A 20808-nucleotide genomic window follows, 5' to 3' on the forward strand; every position below is an offset into this window, starting at 1 on the left:
TATTTCCAGCTACGTATGTTCTAAAAACCCTTTGGAGAAATCCCATTGCTTTTTGTCGAGGAAACCAGCGGCTTTCTTCCTGGTTTTAGGACGCGTCACTGGCTGCACCTCTCAATATGATGCCAATATAAAGGTCTTCTGTCGGCTCTGTACATCAATGCCAACTTATGCTGACAAGTAAGTGAAGAGTAGACAATATAAAGGTATTGGCGAAATGTCCCAGCTGTTTAGAATAATGAAGGTTCTAATCAAATCAATTACATAGCCATTACATGTCTAACTCCTAATGACAGGAAGGCAGAAAGTGCATTATACAAATAATAATACTCATAATAATAGCAGACATTTTTTAACAATGACCTGAATATCATTATTTTAATAAACCAAATATGAACAATTGAGGAAAATGAGGAATAACTGATGATTCAAATGTTGTACTAGGCTACAAGTAGTAATGTAGTTAGTGCATAAATTACTATTGCAACAAATGTGTTAATTTTCTTCATTATTAGTCGACAATTTACTAGCGGTATTTACTTGCGGTGGGCCGGCGGTACCGAAGTTGGCCGGTCGAGAGTCCTGGACTGATTTGTAGTCCCAGTCGGAAGCACAACTACAATGTGGGATTGAAAACTCTATTATAATTCTCAAATTTGATCATTGCTAACTAATTTCTCATTTATCTTTTGTCTTTCCTCTCCACAGACTCAGGCAGGAGAAGGGAAAGTCTACAAGTGTCTGTTCAATCATAAGTTTGAGGAGGCCATGTCAGAAAAGGTATATTTAGAGGAAATAACTCACTTAATAACTCATAACTTAACTTGTGTTTTTGGATGATAGAGAACTTGTTTTAAGTCACTAACACTCCCCTGTTCCTTGTCAGTGCCGTGACGCTCTGACGACACGTCAGAAGCTCATCTCTCAGGACTACAGAGTCAGCTACTCTCTGGCTAAAGCCTGCAAGGCGGACCTGAGGAAGCAGCGCTGCAGCCTGGACAACAACCTGCCGCGGGCCCGTGAGGCCCGGCTCTCCTACCTGCTGCTGTGCCTGGAGGCTGCTGTGCACCGAGGTGAGGGGGGGGAGAACACATCAGGGTCTTGATAAACCTTGTGTATTTACAGCACAAAAGCTTGGGAAACGTAAAGTCAAATTTAAGACTTTTTTTCTGAAGTTGATGGAGACCAAAACGAAGCTAAAGGGAGAGTAGACTTGACCTTAATCTGGGGAACGTCAACATGACTGCAGTTATGGGGCTGGGCGATAAACATTTAATCAAACATCCAGCCTTTTTTTTACCAACTTTCTCTATTGAGATTGTGACGATATTCTGGAGGTGACATTGAAGCTTCCACAAAACATTCCACAAGACATTTTGATAAATAAACATCAATGATATAATAAATAGGTGGGTTTAATCAAACATCCAGCCTTTTTTTTACCAACTTTCTCTATTGAGATTGTGACGATATTCTGGAGGTGACATTGAAGCTTCCACAAAACATTCCACAAGACATTTTGATAAATAAACATCAATGATATAATAAATAGGTGGGTAAAGACAAAGACAGAACAGTCTGGTCAATTCTGAAAATGACATGACCCTACTGTAAATCAGCTTTTATAATCAGGCAATGACACCACTTATAATATTACGATATCCAAAATCTAAGACGATATCTAGTCTTGTATCACAATATCAATATAATATTTAAATATTGCACACCCTTAGCTCGATGTCTGCTGGATGCGTAGAAAGGAAAGTGTACATAGCAAATGTATAAAATGATAATATGTCAGTGTTGATGCATGTAGCCAAAAAATGAACAAAAATAAACTTATTTTTTAAGTAAATAACTTTTTTACAATGCTTATCAAATATAAATAAATGTTGAAGTGATGTACATCCCGGCGTAACTAGTTTGATATGGTTCCGCGCAGGGCGTCCGGTCAGTGGCGAGTGTCAGGGCGAGATGCTGGACTACAGGCGGATGCTGATGGAGGATTTCTCCCTGAGTCCGGAGATCGTGCTGCACTGCCGGACAGAAATCGAGGCCCACTGCTCCGGCCTGCACCGCAAAGGCCGCACGCTGCACTGCCTGATGAGGATCGGCCGGGGGGACCGCAGCACGGCGGTGGACAGCGTCTGCCAGAGCGCCGTGAGTTACTGCTGCTGTGACGCCTCACTGTAAGAGGGATGCTAACAGCAGAGAGGCAGGATGTTTTCTGTGTGCTCTCACGCAGCTTAGTGGGCCTTTTTCTTCTAAATAATTCATATCAAAACTGTCTCCTGAATACATTTTAAAACCACTGCGCATAAATCATTCAGTTTTCCAGCTTTCACTTGACAGGCTCAAGTGTTCGAGATATTGGAAGTATCATGCTTAGCTGCAAACTGCCAGTTCAGTTCATTTATTAACATTAAATTCAGTTTTGATACCAGCTGTACGAGGTCATTTTATACTTAATTAAGAATATTCAGACATGAATGTGTAAAAGACATTTACAGGAGATAGATCGAAGATATCCTACCAACTAAAGTTTGTTAAAAATGAATAATAATCATATAGTTTTCTGTTGCAAAAATAAATAAAAAATGGTATAAATTATCACATTTATCAGGGAGTGTTAATGATCATATACTAGATGATTAACAGCAGATTGTGTCAGTGGGTGTTTGACAGTTTGTTAATTAATACAGTAAATCCATGAAATTCAATCAGCAAATTAAATTATATGATATTTAATGGCAACCATTATGATATTAAATGTGTTTCTACTGTCTTTTCCGCTGCAGCTGCAGACATTGATCCAGTCTGCTGACCCCGGAGCTGACTACAGGATCGACCGCGCGCTCAACGAGGCCTGCGAGTCCGTCATCCAGACCGCTTGCAAACACATCCACAACGGAGACCCCATGTGAGCCCCGTACACAAACACAACAGGGCACACACACATTATGTCAAATAATCTAAGTCTTACATCAACACTTTGCTCTCTAAATGTGTGTGTTTGTAGGATCCTGTCTTGCCTGATGGAGCATCTGTACACGGAGAAGATGGTGGAGGACTGTGAGCACCGGCTGTTGGAGCTGCAGTATTTCATATCCAGAGACTGGAAGTGAGTCTGAATCCAGCGACGTCCATGCTCTTCACCTTTTAACATTATTGACATAAGAATTTATATTTGACAGATACAACACAAAACGTAACATTTTACATACCATCTTCATTTAAGGTGCCCTTACTTGCTTGTTGCGGGGTCGTCTTCATAAACATATGAAGATAGCTCAGGTGCCATCACATGACCTAAATGTGTACAGTACAGTACACAACTGAGATAAGATGAGTTAAAGGTCCCCTATTACACTGTTTTTCATCAATATATTATAGGGCTCAGATATATACAAACATGGCTCTGAAGTGTTTGGTTCGAAACACCAAACAGATCATTGCAGCATCCCATAATCCCCTCTGTTTCAGCCCTGTTTCCAAAGTGCTGATTCTCTGTCTTACTTTAGATGAAAATAAGGAGCCACTCCCCACGCCCCTCTGAGAGATATTTGGGTTGCAGTCGAATAGTCCATTTAGCTTAGGAACGCTGCCCCGCAATGCCTTGCAGCCGCAGCATTTGCCGTCTCACAACAGTCGGCCGTTCACGGAAACAAACGATTATGACGGAGAAATTATATCATGAAAGTTACGGTGCTTATTAAGCATTTTAAAACGTATGTGGTAAGTTGCCAAAGTGCTTTGTTTTGAACGTTCATCAGTATTATAATCAAAAAGAGAAATACGAACGTTAGTTTTACTGAAATATCAAATAAAGTCAACATTTCACTGAGCTGTGTGGGGTTTGTTCAACTTTTAAAAGATGTTTGAATGGTGATGTAAACACTGATAGATGTAAAGGACTAACGTTTATAATAAATACATTTGTATTGATTTTAAGATCTTTTCATACAATCATACGTATTGGGATCATTTGTATTAATGTGGACCGGAGGGAGAGGGTGATGAGCATAAATGTCACTTTCCTTTTTTATTTCAATTCCAACTTTGGTGACGAAGAATATGTTTCTCTGTTGTCCACGTTCATAAAGCATAAAGCAACATCATCAGAGCACGGTGCAGAGTCTCTAGATGAGTTTACAATAGTCCCTCGTTCTTATTATACATCCATGTTGTAATCAGCTGTATAGAAAACTGTAGTTTCCATAGTTTCCCCACAGCAGCAGACGCACATTCATGACGTCCGCTGGCGCATCATAAACAAGTCGGATAGTGAAAGTGCATTCGGATTCTCTAAAGTACCGCAGTCTCTTCTCCTGAGTCCTTTTGAATTCTCCTATCCACTATCCCTTAACCCCGTGACGTTTCACTCAGAGGTCAAGGAATAGGAGATAGGGCTAGACGTTAGGAGCTGATTTTTGGACTATTCGACCGCAACCTTGGTTAAAAAGAACACAATGGGGCTTTAGTTGGAGATTCAGGTGATAAGGGGGGGGTTATCTTGGTTGGTGATTGGCTAATGGTTACACAAGCCCAAACATCGTTATGACATCATAAAGTGGCCAAAATGTGATCAGCTCATTTTCAGACAGGTTTTTATAGAAATGGATCAGGACAAAAAGTGAGAGAATCTTTGTTCTTGAAACTTTCAGAGTCTCTTTACACAGAGAGGACACATGTTGATGTAGAAAAGACATTAAAAAGTGGATTTTGCATAATACACTGTAGGTGACCTTTAATTAAGAGCATTAAAAGAAAAGCATTTTGTATATAAATATATCTTATTTGTTTTGTCAACTCGAGGGAATTTCAATATAGCTGTCTTAGATATATTCATTAAATGAAGGGTGTTATAATACACGTATAATAATAGTACAATAGTCTTTACTCATATTTGTTTCTGCAATGTGACTCTCCCCTGCCTCAGAAATCTAAATCTGAATCTCAGAATATTGTCGCGAGTGTTAAAAAGACATGGCTGTAATGCTTCTCTTTATCAAGGAGGAATTGAGTCATGTTGTGTTTGTCTCCCAGGCTGGACCCCGTCCTCTATAAGAAGTGTCAGGGTGACGCCGCTCGGCTCTGCCACACTCACGGCTGGAACGAGACCAGCGAGCTGATGCCGCCGGGCGCCGTCTTCTCCTGCCTGTACCGCCACGCCTACCGCAGCGAGGAGCAGGGCCGCCGGGTAGGACCCCTTAGAAACACACTCGCTGTCCTTTTAAATGTAATGACAGGAGGAGGTTTCAACGTATTTGGGATATATTGTATCACTATTGTGAACTGTACACTTTGTTGTTTTCCAATTGAACAGGTTAACCCAGCGGAGCAGGTACGTGGTCGGATGATCACTTCAAATACATCTGTATTGATCCTGGTGTTGGGATAAACTGATGATGATAATGGGGATGATTTCATTTAGTCTGTCAAAAATGTTGTTGGAAAATCTGACAGATCATAAAAGTCATTTTTCATAGCCCATTTTAATTCAGTGTGTTAGCATGCTAACAGTTGCTAATTGGCACTCAACGGGAAGTACTTTTGAAGATGAAGGGAATGAGAGTCCTTATTTTTTCCTTTTTTAAATAATTAATTCAAATATCGGACAAATGATAGTTTCCGACATATTTTTGGGATTTTCGAGAGAAACGCTTTGAACAACAGCTTCTGCTAAATGATTGCAATGCTGGCCCCGGTACCCATGTAATCAGTGTCTCAGTGGGAAGGTCCACATGGCCGTCCAAGTGGTGATTACGCTTCACAGTGTGAACCCCCGGAGCTTGATTTGATATGATTATATGCTCCCATAATCACTGTGTTCCAGACCATTAGAGTGAGCACATTTTGGGAGCTTCGTACTTCTTTTTAGAGATTTGTATGGCTTAAGGTTTTATAAACACATTTCCAATAAAGGCTGAGGGAATACAAGGGTTGTTACTGACAGCAACTGTTAAAGTCTTAGAACATCATTGGGATAACAATTCAGTTAAATCATAAAAACACAATAGAAGAATGATATTAAAATGTATCAGTCACAAGAAAACTGGACTCACAAAACTACAAGCTGTGGAATAATGAATATAGGAAGTCCAACGTGGTAGTACATTTAGTAAACATACAAGAAGAATACAGTTTAACTACAAACTATAAGATACAAAAGTTAGCCCACGAGTAAATGAACAGAAATAACTAATTCACTACTCTCTTATAAATACACAGCTAACTTTGGTATGGTTTGGAACATAAGGTATTTCTATGTGTAGGGCTGCAACTAATACGTATTTTCTTAATCAATCATTTTATATTTCTTATTAATGATTTGATCATTTGGTCTATAAAACATCATATCGTGAAATATTTCCATAATTTGTCCAACCAACAGTCCAAAATGAAGACATATTTAAGTTACTATCAAGGAAAGCAGCATTTGACGTCATTTGAGAAGCTGGAAACATTACATAATAGCCTGAAAATGATCAACATTTAACGATTATCAAAACATTTTTTGACAACTCCCTCTGATCGTTTTAGTCAAATTAGAGAGTACATTACTTCAGATATATCATAGAATAAGAAAAACGTTTCCCTGTTGTTACTACAGTATGAGTTAGATGTCGAGTGAACTCTAATTAAAAGTTGAAAACTGGTAATAACAGTAACTCTAAATGTGTCATTAGCAGCTAGGTAATACCATATTATTAGCTTATTTCTTTTTCACAGAAATATCAGTTTTGACAAATGTCGGCCCTTGAGTGACCTAAACATAGCCTACAGAAATACCAAAGATATGTTTAATTTATTTTCTCTCCATGATATAGTTTGATTTGGTATTTTTAACTCTAACATATCAACATTGGTTTTGGCCTCAACAATCCTCTATTGTGAGGCTCTTGTACAAGTTTTATTGTGTGTGTTCTGTGTGTGTGTGCAGTTATCTCGGGACTGTAAGGTGGAGGTTCAGAGGATTCTCCACCAGAGGGCGCTGGATGTGAAGCTGGACCCCGAGCTGCAGAAGAGGTGCATGACCGACCTTGGCAAGTGGTGCAGCGAGAAGACAGACACTGGACAGGTGACACACACACACACACACACACACACACACACACACACACACACACACACACACAGGCCGTTTCTCAATGTCGAGGAGGCTTGCTTGGTAGCACATGTATGCTGGGCATTCAAAAAGTGATTCGGCGCCACTCGATGACGTAGTATGCTTGAAATAGAGGCTCTGGAGCAGCTTTACTCGAGAACGAGAAACGGCCACAGTTACTACTGCTGACATCTGCTTCTACAGATCTCATCTCTGTGGATGATTGAGCCCCTTTCAGTGCTTCATCATAACAACTCCTACACCTAATTGTGATGGATTTCATGAAAACTCCCCCAAAAAATCTGGCATAAATCATTCTCTTTTTGAATTCATTGTATTTTATTCACAGTCCTCCAGTTAAGCCCCAAGCCTGTTTTTCAGGTCTCAGGCTCGAAAAATGACATTCCCAGAACAAATGACTACATCTTCACTTCTAAGCAATGATACACCTGTGAGTTGGATGTAGAAAAGTCAGAATCAATATAGATGTTTTTATTTTCAAGTAAATTCAGATTGAACATAGTAAAAAAAAAAAAGTTATAGTGTATATATTGATGCAAAACAAGTGAAAATTGACCTTTTTAGAGAGATTTAGTGAAAAAAACCCACTTTTGGGGTCATTTGGTTGTATTTGCCATATCTCTGGAACCCATCGGTCGATTTTGATGATTGACACAACTCTTGAACCGTTAGAGCCAATAGAATCGAGGGGAAGTTCCTAAAATCCATCTAAACATTACCATTGGTGAATGAGTGCCAGCACTCCCAAAACCGGAAGCTGGGTTGTATTCCTCACACACTCAGAAATCAGCAAAGGTAAGACATATTTGCCGTTTTGGCTCAGTAAAGCTACGCTGTGTGTGTTGTCTGGGTTTGCCTGAGCTGCCGCAAGCTTTGGTCGCACAGTGATGATACTTATACCGCTAGAATCTGTGGAATCTCAGCTTTAATCTGATATCTTGGTTGTGCAGATCCGATAAGTAATGAAGTATTTATACCGTGAGTTATGTACTAAGTGCGTTAGCATTCTTTGGCTCAGGGCCAATTCAGAGGCTCGGCGTTAGAGTTGTGTTTTGTTTCGGCTTGATATTGTCTGATAGCTGAGTTTCTTCCCGTTAAAGTGGGGCATGGGGCTTAACTGGAAGAGACATAATGTGATGATGTAAAGGAGAAGACTTTACTGACCACTTCTGGTGTGTGTGTGTGTGTGTGTGTGTGTGTGTGTGTGTGTGTGTGTGTGTGTGTGTGTGTGTGTGTGTGTGTGTGTGTGTGTGTGTGTGTGTGTGTGTGTGTGTGTGTGTGTGTGTGTGTGTGTGTGTGTGTGTGTGTGTGTGTGTGTGTGTGTGTGTGTGTGTGTGTGTGTGTGTGTGTGTGTGTGTGTGTGTGTGTGTGTGTGTGTGTGTGTGTGTGTGTGTGTGTGTGTGTGTGTGTGTGTGTGTGTGTGTGTGTGTGTGTGTGTGTGTGTGTGTGTGTGTGTGTGTGTGTGTGTGTGTGGTCAGGAGCTGGAGTGTCTGCAGGATCATTTGGAGGACTTGGTGCCTGCCTGCAGGGAGGTGGTGGGGAACCTGACGGAGCTGGAGTCTGAGGTCAGTTTTAGAGATTAGATTAAATGTCCCAGATTGGGAAATTGTTTATTGTAATTTTTCACCTGAGCAGCTTGAATGTTGATGGGAGTGTTTGTTTGTCTCACCTGCACGTCCTGAACTTTGGTCTCTTCTCTGCTGCAGGACATCCAGATCGACGCTCTGCTCATCAGAGCATGCGAGCCCCTCACTCAGGCCTTCTGCCATGTGAGTGCATACTTTCTTCTGAGTACACACAAACATACACATGGGGTTTACACATTTAAAAAAAGCTGGTCATTTAATGCAAGCATATATAGCAGGGGTGTAATGAATCCGAAATGTGTGAGTTACAATTTATTGGCAAGTAGATTTTAGGGTTAGGGAGTCCTTTGTTTAGTTCTCCAACATAGTGACATCACTACGTTATACTCACGCTTTTATTGGCTAGCGCTCTAACACATTGTACGTGATAGGCTAAGGGGCGGGGCTTCTCTATTTTATCGCATAAAGCCCAGATTCATGCTAAATATAACTGAGCGCTTCATGCTCCTGAAGCAGGGCTTTAATGGTGTGTGTGTGTGTGTGTGTGTGTGTGTGTGTGTGTGTGTGTGTGTGTGTGTGTGTGTGTGTGTGTGTGTGTGTGTGTGTGTGTGTGTGTGTGTGTGTGTGTGTGTGTGTGTGTGTGTGTGTGTGTGTGTGTGTGTGTGTGTGTGTGTGTGTGTGTGTGTGTGTGTGTGTGTGTGTGTGTGTGTGTGTGTGTGTGTGTGTGTGTGTGTGTGTGTGTGTGTGTGTGTGTGTGTGTGTGTGTGTGTGTGTGTGTGTGTGTGTGTGTGTGTGTGTGTGTGTGTGTGTGTGTAGGATGTAGCTGATAACCAGGTGGACACAGGGGATCTGATGGAGTGCCTGGTTCAGAACAAACATCAGAAGGAGATGAATGAAAAATGTTTAGTCGGCGTTACACACTTCCAGCTGGTCAGTAACCATGACATCTTTATCTCTTCCTTACTCTATATCAATAACTTTTTTATCTAAAGCAATATTTCAGTGTGGTGCACAGTTTGGCCAAGACACAAGCGATAATTTCTTCACATTTTCTATCATTCACAAATTTAAAATACATTTTGAGGAATGTGTTCGGCAGCTTTAGTTTTTCATTGTTTCCTGTTATTCACACACACTTCTTTATTAGTGTTTCACATAGGATTATAGTTACAATACATTTAATATATTTTAGAATTTTAGTTTTGTCTGTGTTATTTTACCCTCCTCTACACTGAGACTGTCGTTCGTGTAAATACTTAATTGCTCAGCTTGTGTCTACAGGAGTGTGATACTTTAATTATTCCCGTAACATGTCACAAGATTCAGAAGGAAAAAAGAGAGGAAGATGAAGAGAGAGATGACGATGTGTGTCTGTGATGTTTGCTGTTTAATATGCGTGATGCTCACCTTTCAGGTCCAGATGAAGGATTTCCGGTTCTCCTACAAATTCAAGATGGCGTGTAAGGAGGACGTTCTGCGACTGTGTCCAAACATCAAGAAAAAGTGAGTTTGATTTGCTTTAAAACATCCCTAAGAATGGAAACGTACCTTTTTCCCTCTGTTGTTGTTCTCTGTGAGCAGCCAGTTAGTTCAAACACATTTCACGCTTCCCATCATGCCGCAGGGTGGATGTCGTGATCTGCCTCAGCACCACGGTGAGGAACGACACGCTGCAGGACGCCAGGGAGCAGCGCGTCTCACTCAAGTGTCGTAAACAGCTGCGGGTGGAAGAGCTTGAGATGGTAACGCTCTCACTCACACACACACACACACACACACACACACACACACACACACACACACACACACACACACACACACACACACACACACACACACACACACACACACACACCAGGGTGTCCGCGGGGTCTTAAAAAGTATTAAAAGTTGATAAATCAATTTAGCGAAAATTAAGGCTTTTAAAAAGTATTAAACGGCATTTTCCAAGGTATTAAGAAGGTTCACAGCAACGACAACATGAAACACCCTTTAATTTACTGAAACGACATGTCGGGAAACCCCCTCAAGGCGGCCCCCATAGCACGCCGTAAAATGCTGCTTCTTATTTTAAGTTTCGTTGCCTTGCTCCGCTCTGTGGGGGGGGGGGGGGTCCCAAGGTGGGTAGACCGGCATACGCAACGCTCTGGGGGTCCAACGGCTCCGTGTGCAAGCCCTATATATGATCATTTTCTGATAACGATGAAATAGCCCGCCTCCCTCTCCCCACGTCTCCTGCTGCTGCTGGGCTGTCAGAAGAGGGGGAGGAAAAGAGAGGCAGGCACCGTTTATTAAATATTATTATACAGAGAACAGAGTCGTTATCAATTTGTTTTAAAGCTCAATAAATAACAAGGAAGACCTCTGATCGGCACTTTTCTAATTTTGTACGGAAGATTTAAACTTTAACGGACATGTTGACCGGCGGAATATATTTTTTAACGGAAACTCTGCCGCACGGTCACCTCGTTCCTTGGAAGAGGCGGAGAGGTGGGTGTTTTTCATCTGCTGGTGGACTACCTGAGAGATACAGCAGGAGAACACGCCGTCCACTGCGGAGAATAAACAGAAGGGCAGCCATGGCAACCATGCTCCGGGGTCTTCTTCGCTGCTTTTGGTGTATTTTGTGGCGGCAGCAGCGCCACTTACAGGCCTGATATATGTACTACATCGTTTCCAGCATTTCCAGCGGTCTAGTGTGAACGGACACGTGATGAATTGAATGCGTGTGAACGGAAGACTTTTTTGCGTTTGCGTTTGCGTTTTACCGTATGCGTCCTCGTGGGGCCGGGGTCTAAGCCAAACTATATCCGGTCACAGAGATCTGCTATTTTAAAGTAAAGTCAACACATATCGACCCTAATATAGTCTATATTAAGAACGAGAAAAGTCTTAACATATATATCGTTTTTTGTAAACATATGAAAAATGTGTGAGGGTGATGACGTCAGAGCATCGTGCTATGTGCCAGGGCTTAGCCCCGGACAGCCCCAGCCCAATTTAACCCCTGGGTATTTGAGAGGGAGCTCCTATATGGCATTACCCCGCTGAAGCTCACCAAAGTTTAACATATTTCATAGTTCAAAGTTTTGTCAATTGTTTTGTTTATTGGTCAAATACTGGTTCTAATGGTTTCTGAGGAGTTTTACTGGAATGAAAGAGCACAGAGTACAGAAGCAACAAAGCAGCATACTGCATTAAACCTGACCTTCACAGAGAGGTTGAAGTTCATGTGGAAAGGAGGCTTCAGTAGTCTGTCTGCACTCTGTTTAGTTGTGCTATCTTACAATCAATATAGTAAATGTGAGGTAAAGTGTGTTGCCAATGTAACCGGTTAGAACTCAAAGTTGCGATGAGGTCTTAAAATGTATGGAAAGGGTCTTAAAAAAGGTCTTAAAAGGTATTCAATTTGACCTCAGGATTCCTGCATATACCCTGCACACACACACACACACACACACACACACACACACACACACACACACACACACACACACACACACACACACACACACACACACGCGCGACTAAATACCTGCAAAACGACTGAAATTCTCAAACAATGAAAGTATGCCTGGTTCAAATCATCATATCAGCATTTGGCTTTAAGTACAACCTCACCGAGCTGTTAGCATGGCCGTAGACTTGTTCTTTCTTTTTTTATTAGGATCCCCATTAGCACTAGCGTGAGCATTGTCTATTCGCCCTGGGGTGCACACACAGTCAAAAATACATAAAACAAAAGCGCACTATCTCAGCTAATTAACAATCCAGTATAGAGTAAATACAAAAATGATCATAATTTAAACCACCTTTCAGCCAAGCAAACAAAACATATTAGAATTACTGTTACAAAAATGTTGTGCTAATAATATTACAGAGAAAACATACCCATAAAGTACCTTACTCTGTGTGTCAATACCTCACACTGCATACAAGTGTCTCAAACTGTGAAAACAACAGTTTGTGTACACTTGTGTTAACATAGATTCATCTTACTGTATGACTCTTCTCTCCCTCTCTTTCAGTCGGAGGACATCCGGTTGGAACCAGAGTTGTACGATCCCTGTAAGTCGGACATCAGCCGTCTGTGTCCCAACGTGGCCTTTGGTAACGCTCAGGTGAGGCGCATCGCACAGGCAGAAAACAGCTGAGATAAATATTGAAGTCATGTTTTTAATATTTCCACCTCCCTCTCTGCTGCTCCCCAGATGATCGAGTGTCTGAAGGAGCAGAAGAAGCACCTGAGTCAGCGCTGCCACCAGAAGATCTTCAGACTGCAGGAGGTGGAGATGACCGACCCCGAGCTCGACTACCAGCTGATGAGAGTCTGCAAGCAGATGATCAAGGTGAGGAGGAGGAGGAGGAGGAGGTGTTTCAAGAGGTCAGCCGCTGTAATAAACATCAAGACGACCCCTTACCCAGTTTGTTTTGTGCCTCTCTCCTGCAGAGGTTCTGTACTGACGCGGACGCCAGGAATGTCCTTCAGTGTCTGAAACAGAACAAGAACAGCGAGCTGATGGACCCCAAATGCAAACAGATGATCACCAAGAGACAGATCACACAGAACACGGGTCAGTAAAACATGTCTTAACATGTCTGAATCATATCTCGTAATCTGAACCTGATCCTACTCGACATCACCTCCAATACAAACTCCCCTGCCCCCCTCCAGACTACAGGTTGAACCCGGTGTTGAGGAAAGCTTGCCGGGCCGACATCCCAAAGTTCTGCCAGCCCATCCTGAACAAGGCGAGCGAGGACAGCGAGCTGGAGGGCCAGGTCATCGCCTGCCTCAAACTCAAATATGCCGACCAGGTCAGTGCCGACCACACCTCAGAGTCCTCAACTTAACAAACTGCAAATAAAAGATACGGATAAAATAGTTACTGGACTAGAAACGGCATCAAATAAACGGTAAATAAAGTGTAAATGTATAGGTTTAATTGTTAAAAACAATAAAATGGTGTAATCCTTTAACACAGATTTGAAATAACAACTAATACTTGTTTACTATAAGCTGCACAGTGTCTTTATCATGATACTTCATGAATATTTGACTTCAACTTTTTGTTGTTGTTGTTGTTGTTGTTGTCCTGAACTGTGTATTCTTGGCGGGTGTGGTCCAGAGGCTGTCTCCAGACTGTGAGGATCAGATCAGAGTGATCCTGCAGGAGTCAGCACTCGACTACAGACTGGACCCACAGCTGCAGATGCACTGCACTGATGAGGTACACACACACACACACACACACACACACACACACACACACACACACACACACACACACACACACACACACACACACACACACACACACACACACACACACACACACACACACACACACACACACACGCTCCTAAGGACTATTTCGGATGTCTTTCTCTGTATCAAACCAACTCTTTATTTTCATTAAACTCTCCTCCTCTCCTCTCCCCTCCCCTCTCCTCCCCTCCTTTCCTCTCCTCCCTCCTCTCCTCTCTCCTCCCCTCTCCTCCTCCTCTCCCCTCTCTCCTCTCCTCTCCTCCCCTCCCCCCTCCCCTCCCCTCCCCTCCCCTCTCCCCTCTCCCCTCTCCCCTCTTCCCTCTCCCCTCCCTCCTCAGATCCCCAGGCTGTGTGCAGAGGAGGCAGCAGCTCAGGAGCAGACGGGTCAGGTGGAGGAGTGTCTGAAAGTCAACCTGCTGAAGATCAAACAGGAAGCCTGTAAAAAAGTAAATATCATTATTTATTTTTGAACCTTGATATTTGTTGGAAATGCTCCGAACCTGTGGCTGGGTGGACGTAGGGTTAGTTGTAGATTGAACCATCGTATTTCTTTGAAATGTCAAAAAGACTCAGGCTGATGTCTTAGAAAAAGGGTCTACTGGAGTTGGTTAACAACGTGCTATATTTGTTAAATGTACATTTGTATTCATTATGAGGCAATGCAGGGAATAAGTTAGAGCATCCTCCTCCAGGTGTCGTCTGTGGGCTGTAGGACAAATACATTATGAACCAAAGAGCCTATGACTTGCTTTGTAAAACATCCAAACAAGTTAGTAAGGATGGATGGACTTCTGTTGGGAAATGTTTCAAGTGTCTTTATAACTAGTCTCTACGTGGTGAACACCATTAAAACATGTTTTTAACTCCTCTAAATCTCATTTGGATGATTCATCATAAGGTCTAAATATATGAGTTGCAGAACCTCATCCTTGATTGCTCGCTGCTCCTCCTTCCTTTGTTGCAGGAGGTGCTGAACATGCTGAAGGAGAGTAAGGCGGACATCTTCGTGGACCCGGTGCTCCACACAGCCTGCGCTCTGGACCTCAAACACCACTGTGCTGCCATCACGCCGGGGAGGGGGCGACGTGGGTGCTTCTCTCAATATAGCAAGATTCACAGAACCTACTGTGTGTGAATGTTCTCACTTGTCTCTCCATCTCTTGTCCAGAAATGTCGTGTCTTATCGAGGCGTTACAGGACAAGAGGGTCCGTCTGCAGCCGGAGTGTAAAAAGAGACTTCAGGACCGCATCGACATGTGGAGCTATGCTGCAAAGGTAAAACACCTGGGGATTCAACTGGCATTAAAAAAAGACTAGAAATGTTTTTTTCCCTTAGTATTATAGGGTAATAAACAATTTAACTTTGTAGGCACCAAAATCTATTATTACCTATTTTCCCTATGTATTATCACTGCTCGGTCGTTTTTTAGATTACCCTTTAAGGGATTTTTGATAACACTTTCTTGATAAGAGATAGATGATAGTAGTTGGTAGCCGTATACGGCCAGAAGGCCATTAGCTTAGCATAGCTTAATACAAGCTAAGGAAACAAGCTAAGTGTAGCCTCTTATGTATGTTTGTATGCTAACAGTGTGCGAAAAAGCACACGTCCCACCGTCCGGGACGTTTTATTTACAATAACGGACAAGTAGATCTTGTAATTGACTTGTCCGGTGGACAAGTGACGTTTTTCGCCCTCATTTATTGACAAATTATTGACAAATTAAGTTTACAAAAGGCAGAACTCATTCGCAAATTGTCCGTGTCCGACATTGTTCGTTTAGAAATGTTAGTTTCGGTTCTGCTTGTCAATTCCTAAGGAAATGCATCTCGCCGCTTTCTGTACTGAGACAGGGGCATGGCGTGGCGGGACGTGTAGCACAGTGGCAGGGTTGGGAAGCAAAACTCGGTTCCGAGTAGGAACAAATAACAATTGTCAGGTCCCGGGATTAATAAGAGTTGTGAGGACAGGACGCGAGGCCGAACCCCGCGGACCGCAGCTCTCTCTCTCTCTCTCTATGCTCCGGATCAGCTGATCGCTGCGGCTCAGCGTCTCTCTCTCTCTCTCTCTCTTTCTACACACAGCGGATCCGCTGCCCGTTTAACAGCCTCATCTTTGTCAAACTTTCTTATGTTCTTTCTTTAACACGTAATGAAGATTATTAAGCGTTTTAGCTCCTGTGTTGTTAATATTGACCGCCATTTCCTTTATGAAGTGAAACAGCCTCCCTGTCTGTGTCCTCGCGTTTTCCTCACATCCCCGGACCCCCAGACTCGGAGGAGCACAGGGATGTCAGTATTGTTTATGAAGCAGGGTATAGAAAGTACATTATTGAAATGAACATACTATTTATTTACTTTTACAAACAGTGAGCAGCTGGGCAGCTGCAGCATGTGTATTGCAGGACATGTGTAAGCGTGCAACAAGCTTCTTTAAGTTGTAGAAAAGCGTACGCCTATAGGCTATGAAAATAATGTATTATTATTATTAGGCCTATAGTGTTGGACATGTGTGGTTGGACTCTGTCTCACAGGCAGGTTGCAGCATGTGTGTTGCCATATTTTCCATTCTGGACAAGTGAAAAATGTATTCGGACAAGTAAATTGCCAAACTCACTTGTCCATGGACAAGTACTCTCTAAAAACTTTTTCTCACACTGGCTAACATTTGTAAATTAGCCCTGACGCTGGTTGAAAGGTCTTCAGTTTAGGTAGCATTTGACGGAGGTGGGAAGTAAATGTACTTAAGTGCAATTTTGAGGTTTCCATTTTATTCTACTTTATACTTCTACTCCACTACATTTATTAAACAGTAAATCAGAACCCTTTTTTGTCTACAACATTTAAATGTTACTTGATGCAACAACATTATCAAAACATGTATATATATGAAGGCCATTTTTCTGCCCAATGATTACTTTTATTTGTTATACTATGTCAATGTTCCTAATATCTGATAATACTTCTTTACTTAAGTCAGATTTTGAAAGCAGGACTTTTACCTGTAATGAAGTATTTTGACAATAATGTATTGGTACTTTTACTCAAGTAAAGCATCTGAATACGTCTTCCACCACTGGTGCTTGACCAGACCAAATGCATTAGTCTGGATTGTCACAGGGCTCTAAATCTGAAGTTGTAATCCCCCCCCCCCCCCCCCCCCCCCTGCAGGTGGCGCCAGCAGAGGGCTTCTCAGACCTGGCGGTGCAGGTGATGATCTCGCCCTCCAAGAACTACATCCTGCTGATGATCTCTCTGAGCGTGTGCATCCTCTTCCTGGTGGGGCTGCTGTGCGGCCGCATCACCAAGAGAGTGACCAGAGAGCTGAAGGACCGGTAGAGAGGGAGAGCGCCCACAAAAGACTGACTCCTCGCACCTTCCTCCTCCTCCTCCTCCTCCTCCTCCTCCTCCTCCTCCTCCTCCTCCTCCTCCTCTTTCTCGTCCTTACGCAGATTCCCGGTCTTTAACCAGCCACCCTGCACAGTGCCAACACCATTTCCACATCTGGAACCGCTCCGTTTATTTGCTGCTGCTGAACATTTGAATCAAATGCAAACAAAATCCCTGAAAATTCTCCGTTCTGGCCATCTCCAAACTGAGCGTCAGATTGTAGCGCTGATATTATATTTCCTCCCCCAATATATCTGCTTTGTGGAGGGTGTTGTTCGGGGTCGGATGTGAGGTATCTTTTGAGTTCCTAAAGGAGCACCGATCATGATTTGACTGAAGGCTGCTGCTTCTGAGGTTTGGGTTGCTTTCCAATCGTTGCTTTTTTGTGATATTTAACTCAGAGACTGGAGCATGTCGAGCAACAGGACGTTGTTTCTTTCAAAGTGGCTGCTGGAATCGCACACTCAGCAACTGAACTTTGAATTCTTTCAGACGTCCCTGTTGCTTTTAGACTTTTTCCCCATCAACCGTGAAGTCCCGTCCTCTTCACTCCCTTACAGGATCCCGTCTGACTCGCCGGGTACGGCTCCTTACGTTGAGTTGTGGATCTTTCTGGATATTCTCATCATGACCTGCGTCGTCCCATGTCCTCTGTTGCCTTTAATGAACACAATCTGTTACAAAACACTCAGAGAGGCTTCATCTTCTGCAGTCTGTACCATGAGCAACATGCCTGAGCACAAACATTAGCAGTGTGTGCAGTTTTGTAAGGAAGTAAGTTATTGCTAATATGGCAAATAAACAGCTGGCACACATACCCTTTTTTAAAAAAAAAAAATCTGCTTCAATAACACGCTAAAGGTCAGACTAATAAACCTGGACTGAGCTGCACCCTCTAAATGTGACTGAGAAAACATCGTCTGAAATTGGCATATACAAGTCAAAGGTAATCATTTAGGTTTTGAACTGCAACTGCACACAGAAGGGGAAAAGATAATACCAATTTTCTTTAAAATAGCCACCGAAACCCACCAAGACACCTTATATTAACTCAGCTCATTTTTTGATCCGTACAACATGTAATGTAATAAATCTAAAAAAACTTAACGATTTGATCACGAGGTAATAAAACTTTCTTTTTTGGACGACAACTGCTGAGAGATCCTGAAGTGTTGCTGGGGCATCAAGAAATAGCTTTTTTTTAATTTCTGGTCGTATATGTTAATGATTGGTAGGCGTACTTTTTTTTATTTCTTTGGACAGAGACAGTCTAGCCGTTTCACCCTGCTTCCAGATTTTACGCTAAACTAACTGCTAGAGCTCTTATCCCAACGGCTTGTTGCTGCCCCCTGGTGGACAAAACGGAACATCAGCAGCTTTAAGTGGTCTTGATGCAATGGGCCAGGGGGCAGCAGTCAGAGGGGTTTTACCTCAAAACATTCAGATTGTGTGTTTAGTTTAAAGTCCCATTGATTGGTGTGTAATGTAGACTTTACATTCAGAGGAAACATATATTCAGTTTACAATCATTAGAGGAACATGTATCAAATTAAAGAAAGAAAGTTACAAAGCATGTTGGCTTTATGCTGACGTTATAACAAATTATTCAATGTTTAAATCCCGGATGGAAAACCCCCGCTAGGTCGTTGACAGACTCTCGAGCCATAAACATGCTTTTGTTTGGCAGGCAAGTAACTCTAAATGAAACTAAAGAGATTCAAGCATTGTTTGGATTGTTTAATATTTAATTTTGCACTTTAACTTGATGCAGGTCTGCAGGGCGCTAACATCACTGGAAATTGAGCCTCATTCATTTGTAAAAAAAAAATAGAAATGTATCCTCTCTCTGCTTGCTTTGCAGCTTTTAGTTGTATATTAATATTTGTGAATGACCTAAAAGCAGGAGGTTGGCAGCATTTACTAAATCATTTCTGCTCCTCATTTACAAAAGTTAATGAACTGAAGTTGCAGATTATTTGAGGGGGGGTCCTCTTCCTGATGGCGGGCTGACGGTCAGACGGAACACAGCTCGCTGCTCAGAGCTTTTATAAACCATCTCTATGGCGACCATCAGAACCAGTTTTGTACGTCTCTATGTGAACAAACTTTATCGGTGTGCAGTTTTTCTTTTTACATTATGCCATGTAATATGAACAGTAACAGATTTATCATTGTGAAGTTTGATTTTGCTGTACAGATAAAAATGTGTCAATTTAATAAAAATGTCTGCAGATTTTCTACCTTTGACTCAACCCGATTTGTTTTCAATTGTCTCGAGTTTATCCACATTTTTTTCATCCTGTTGTATTCAAAAGAAAACATGTCCTGAGTGGTTGAGATGAATATTTACTAAAGTACTGTAGTAAAGTAAAATTGCACTGTTAAGTCAAACTTTGCTAAATTATTGCTCTTTATTTTACATACTTTGCAGATGTATATCAAGGTAGTAATAATCAAAAAATAAATGATACAATAATTTAGATAGTTATAAAACATTATCTCCAGAGAGGTGCAAATAAAGGCATGAATAATTATAGCTTCATAATATAATATACATTTTTCTTATAATGCGCCATTGTGCATAATGAGAACTTTAATGTTTGATACCTTTTGCTGATATTGTTGTAATGTAAGTGAAAAAGCAGGAATTGTAATTCAAATTTGTCTGCAATTGAGATAATTGTTGTTCAAGTTAAAAAGTACTTCCTAGAAGTCTGCTCACAGATAACTTTGAAAATGAAAGATCCCTCATTATATATGTAACGGAGCGCAGGCTGAACCAGCAGTTGGCTCTTGTCATTAAAAGCAGGTTCTTCTGGAGCAGGGGCCACTCTTTAAAAGGTGACCCTATAAAAAGGTCCCAAGTGACAATAGTATTGCTTTCTTTAAGAATGGGGAACGTCATACCTGTTTTAAAATATGTATAATTAAAATAACACTTACTTTAATACATTGATTCAAAATATGGCAAATAGCAGAGCTGCAGCCTATTTACATCAGGTAGAACATCTTGAATTTAAACAATGTGCCAACATAGGTTAAAACATTTGCATTTTTTATATATTTGTAATTCCAGGTTTAATCCTTAGTTTTTCCTGAGCTTTTCACCATATCCTCCAGTCTGCTTCAGTGAATGGAAGTTGCTCTCCTCCCAGCTGCATATACGACCCATTGTTTCCACACTCATCATCATTATACTGACAAAGCAAAGGCGCCAGAAAAAGACTGAATATTTAACCTCAAGAAAAGTATTTGGTTCACAGCATGCACTGCAACAACATACCACCTGCTAAGCTAAAGACTATGCTGTTGAGAAAAAAAACCTTTTAGGTAAATGTTGGATTATTTCAGCAACTATAGCGCCACCCTTTGTACTCAAATACAACAATGAAACACATTTGACAATATACATTTAAAACTGAACCATACAAGTGCTC

General features: G+C 41.8%; 1 protein-coding gene across 2 annotated transcripts in view; it reads left to right on the forward strand.

Annotated features, from left to right (window-relative positions):
• Nucleotides 1–19611, forward strand: part of LOC307029946 (Golgi apparatus protein 1-like) — a 30435-nt gene extending 10824 nt beyond the window's left edge. Inside the window, exons 6-27 of one of the 2 annotated variants that reach the window (XM_079666124.1) lie at nucleotides 706–777; nucleotides 884–1070; nucleotides 1940–2157; nucleotides 2796–2917; nucleotides 3017–3118; nucleotides 5044–5197; nucleotides 5324–5341; nucleotides 6941–7078; nucleotides 8605–8691; nucleotides 8833–8895; nucleotides 9529–9642; nucleotides 10127–10215; nucleotides 10337–10454; nucleotides 12741–12833; nucleotides 12924–13061; nucleotides 13163–13286; nucleotides 13388–13530; nucleotides 13842–13943; nucleotides 14320–14427; nucleotides 14946–15066; nucleotides 15150–15256; nucleotides 17153–19611. In XM_079666124.1, the coding sequence (XP_079522250.1) occupies nucleotides 706–777; nucleotides 884–1070; nucleotides 1940–2157; nucleotides 2796–2917; nucleotides 3017–3118; nucleotides 5044–5197; nucleotides 5324–5341; nucleotides 6941–7078; nucleotides 8605–8691; nucleotides 8833–8895; nucleotides 9529–9642; nucleotides 10127–10215; nucleotides 10337–10454; nucleotides 12741–12833; nucleotides 12924–13061; nucleotides 13163–13286; nucleotides 13388–13530; nucleotides 13842–13943; nucleotides 14320–14427; nucleotides 14946–15066; nucleotides 15150–15256; nucleotides 17153–17320 (2586 nt within the window). In that variant the 3' untranslated portion in view covers nucleotides 17321–19611. The remainder of the gene's footprint in view (nucleotides 1–705; nucleotides 778–883; nucleotides 1071–1939; nucleotides 2158–2795; nucleotides 2918–3016; nucleotides 3119–5043; nucleotides 5198–5323; nucleotides 5342–6940; nucleotides 7079–8604; nucleotides 8692–8832; nucleotides 8896–9528; nucleotides 9643–10126; nucleotides 10216–10336; nucleotides 10455–12740; nucleotides 12834–12923; nucleotides 13062–13162; nucleotides 13287–13387; nucleotides 13531–13841; nucleotides 13944–14319; nucleotides 14428–14945; nucleotides 15067–15149; nucleotides 15257–17152) is intronic. The other variant, XM_079666125.1, reaches the window with a different exon arrangement.
• The last annotated feature ends 1197 nt before the right edge of the window (nucleotides 19612–20808 follow it).

The sequence above is a fragment of the Notothenia rossii genome (genome assembly GCF_949606895.1).
Source record: "Notothenia rossii genome assembly, chromosome: 2".
Taxonomy (NCBI): Eukaryota; Metazoa; Chordata; class Actinopteri; order Perciformes; family Nototheniidae; genus Notothenia; species Notothenia rossii.